The 3121-nt window shown below is 38.9% G+C and overlaps 1 protein-coding gene across 1 annotated transcript; it reads left to right on the forward strand.

Moving 5' to 3' along the window:
• Nucleotides 1-293: 293 nt before the first annotated feature.
• Nucleotides 294-1032, forward strand: LOC133785621 (uncharacterized). Its single transcript, XM_062224839.1, has 2 exons — nucleotides 294-666; nucleotides 785-1032. Exons 1-2 carry the CDS (start codon nucleotides 294-296, stop codon nucleotides 1030-1032), a joined length of 621 nt encoding a protein of 206 aa, XP_062080823.1.
• Nucleotides 1033-3121: the final 2089 nt, after the last annotated feature.

A 3121-nucleotide genomic window follows, 5' to 3' on the forward strand; every position in this document is an offset into this window, starting at 1 on the left:
TGGTTGCTGCAACTGTCTCAGAGAAGATTGGGTTTAAGCCCTTTCGTTATTATAATTTTTGGGCTGAACACCCGGAGTTCAAGGAGTTAGTTACTGCCAGTTGGGAGAAGCCTTTGGCTGTTAGTGGTTTGAAAGGTATCTACTATAAGCTTATGAGGTTAAAACATAGCCTTAAGAAGTTTAATAATGCTACTATAGGAGATGTGGGGAAAGCTTACTTTGAAGCTAAAGCCAATTTCATTGATGCTAGATAGCAGGCCCAAGCTCATCCGAGAGACATAGCTTACCAGGATATGGAAAAGACTGCTGCTGAGATTTTAAGCAGTAAAGAGAAGATGTACTTCAGTTTTCTGAGAAAACGAAGTAAAGTTAAGTGGCTCCAACAAGGGGATGAGAATACTTCGTATTTTCACGCTTATTTGAAGAAAAGGAAGGTGGAGAATAGGATAGCAACTTTTGTTACTGACCAAGGCGCAGTTAATGACAAATTTACTGAAGTTGTTGATCATTTCTTAAACCACTTTCGTGGTTATATGGGGAGCAGAAACACAACCACTATGAGGCTGAATGTTGAGTGTTTAGAAAAGGGTACTAGGCTCAGCCTGGAGCAGCAGCTTGATTTACTGAAAGCATTCTCGAATAAGGAAATCAAGGAAGTTCTTTTCAGTATTCTAGATGTGAAATCCCCAAGGCTTGATGGGTATGGATCGAGTTTTTTCAAATCAATGTGGCCTGTGTTTAGGAGCTGAAGTGTGCAAAGCAATTTCGGATTTCTTCAATACAGGGAGTATGCCTTATGAGTTTCATGCTACAATGATTTCTTTAATTCCTAAGAAGGATAACCCTTCGAGAGCTGTAGACTACAATCCTATTGCGTGCTGTTCCACAATTTACAAATGCATTTCTAAATTGATGTGTTTGAGGCTTGCGGGAGTGCTTCCTTCCTTGGTCAACCAAAACCAAGGAGCTTTCATTAAGGGTAGATCCATAGCTCATAATGTGATGATATTGCAAGATCTTTTGAAGAATTAAAAGAAAGAGACAGTTTCTCCTAGATGCGCCATTAAAATAGATATAAGCGAGGCCTATGATACTGTTAATTGGGATTTTCTTGAGGCTCTGCTCAATGCCTTCAACTTACCTGAAAAGTTTGTTCAAAGGGTGATGATATGTCTTCGGTCAACAACCTATTCTATCACTATGAATGGGAGGGTGCAAGGCAGCTTCAAAGGTGAGAAAGGGTTGAGACAAGGTGATCCGTTATCACCTTTGCTCTTTGTCCTAATCATGGAATACCTGACTAGAAGACTTCAACTAGCTGCTACTCACTCTTTATTCAGGTATCATCCTTTGTGTAAGGGATTAAATCTCATTAACCTCTGCTTTGCAGATGATTTAATCCTTTTCTGCAAAGGATCAAGGCAGTCAATGTTAGTCATTAAAGAGGTGCTGGATGAGTTTAGCAAAACAACAGGGTTACATATCAGTGAGGACAAATCGCAGGTCTACTTTGGTGGTGTTAACTCTAGTGAGAAGAGTGCTATCCTTAGTGATCTTCATCTCACAGAAGGAGTGCTCCCTCTCAAGTATCTGGGGGTGCCTCTTAGGCCTACTAAATGGAAAGTTGAAGACTGTGGCATTATTATCAAGAAAATAAATCAGAGGCTGCACTCTTGGGCTAGTAGGCATTTATCTTTTGCTGGAAGAATCCAGTTGATTCACTCTGTGTTGTTTGGTCTTCGTAATTACTGGATGAGCATTTTTGTGCTGCCTCACAGTGTTACAAGGGAGGATGAGAAACTTTGCAGAGGTTTTTTATGGGGTGTTAATGGTAATAGGAGTAAGATTCAAGTTGCCTCATGGGAAAAGGTGTGTCTCCCGAAGTCTTATGGGGGTCTTGGGTTCAAGGATGGGATTAAATGGAACCATGCTATCCTAGCTAAATTTGTTTGGGCCATCACAGGAAAGAGTGACCTGCTTTGGGTCAAATGGATCAATTCCATTTATCTTAAAGGCACCACTTTCTGGTCTTATGATCTTAAACCTGACATGAGCTGGTACTGGCGTAAGCTATGTCATTTGAGACAACAATTTACAAGATCAGATATTGAAGCTGCTGGTTGTTCGGGTAAATTCAAATCTTCAGCTCTTTATAACAGTACTTTAAATCAATCTCAGATCTGCTACTATTATAAAGCTGTCTGGAATACTTTGAATTTTCCTAAGCACCATTTTATGTTGTGGCAAGTGGTGAATTCCCAGCTCCTGACCAGAGATAATATGGTCAAGTTTCATCTTGACTTGGAATCCTTGGACTGCCCTGTGTGTGGTGACAGTTACGAAAATCATGAGCAGCTGTTCTTCAGATGCAGTTTGTCTCGAAGAGTAAGAGATCAGATCTTTGATTGGTTAGGCATGCGTGCTTGGCCAAAGATTACAATGGTTGGACTAGTTGGCTGAACTTGAAAATGGCAGGAATGGTGCATTGTATCAATGTTGCTGTTCTTGCAGCAATCAGCTATTGTGTTTGGATTAATAGGAATAGGGTTTTTTTTGAAGGCTATTCCAATTCAGTTTCTCATATTGTGAATGATGTAAAAAATATAGTGAAGTATAGATTACAATTTGTAAAAAATAGAAACTTGAATAGGCTTGAGAGAAATTACTTGATGAGATTACTTATGTAATTAGTTTGTACTGTTTGGAGGAGCTTCCTTTTTAGGAGCTCTTGGAGAGTTGGAGGGTGTATTTGTTCAGTAGATTAATGAAGTTTTCATTCTTCTTGATCAAAAAAAAATTATTAATAAATAAATGTAGTTTTTTATGATTATCACATTGTGATAGTTTATTTTTCACTTGAATTAGTTATGACGATTGACAAGAGTTGAATAACAAATAGACGACGTAACTCTAATGAGTTTTGGAATGGTCTTCAAGCATTTATACAAATGACCAAGAATCATGTGAATGATTTGGGAGAAGTCAAATGTCAATGCGTTCAGTGTGTCAATATGTTGAATTAGAAACTAGATGTGGTGGAGGCTCACATACACAAATATGAGTTTCTGCAGCGATACGTGAAATGGACCTAGCACGGTGAAGTTGATATGCCTCCAGTAGT

This window comes from Humulus lupulus, chromosome 6 (genome assembly GCF_963169125.1).
Source record: "Humulus lupulus chromosome 6, drHumLupu1.1, whole genome shotgun sequence".
Taxonomy (NCBI): domain Eukaryota; kingdom Viridiplantae; phylum Streptophyta; class Magnoliopsida; order Rosales; family Cannabaceae; genus Humulus; species Humulus lupulus.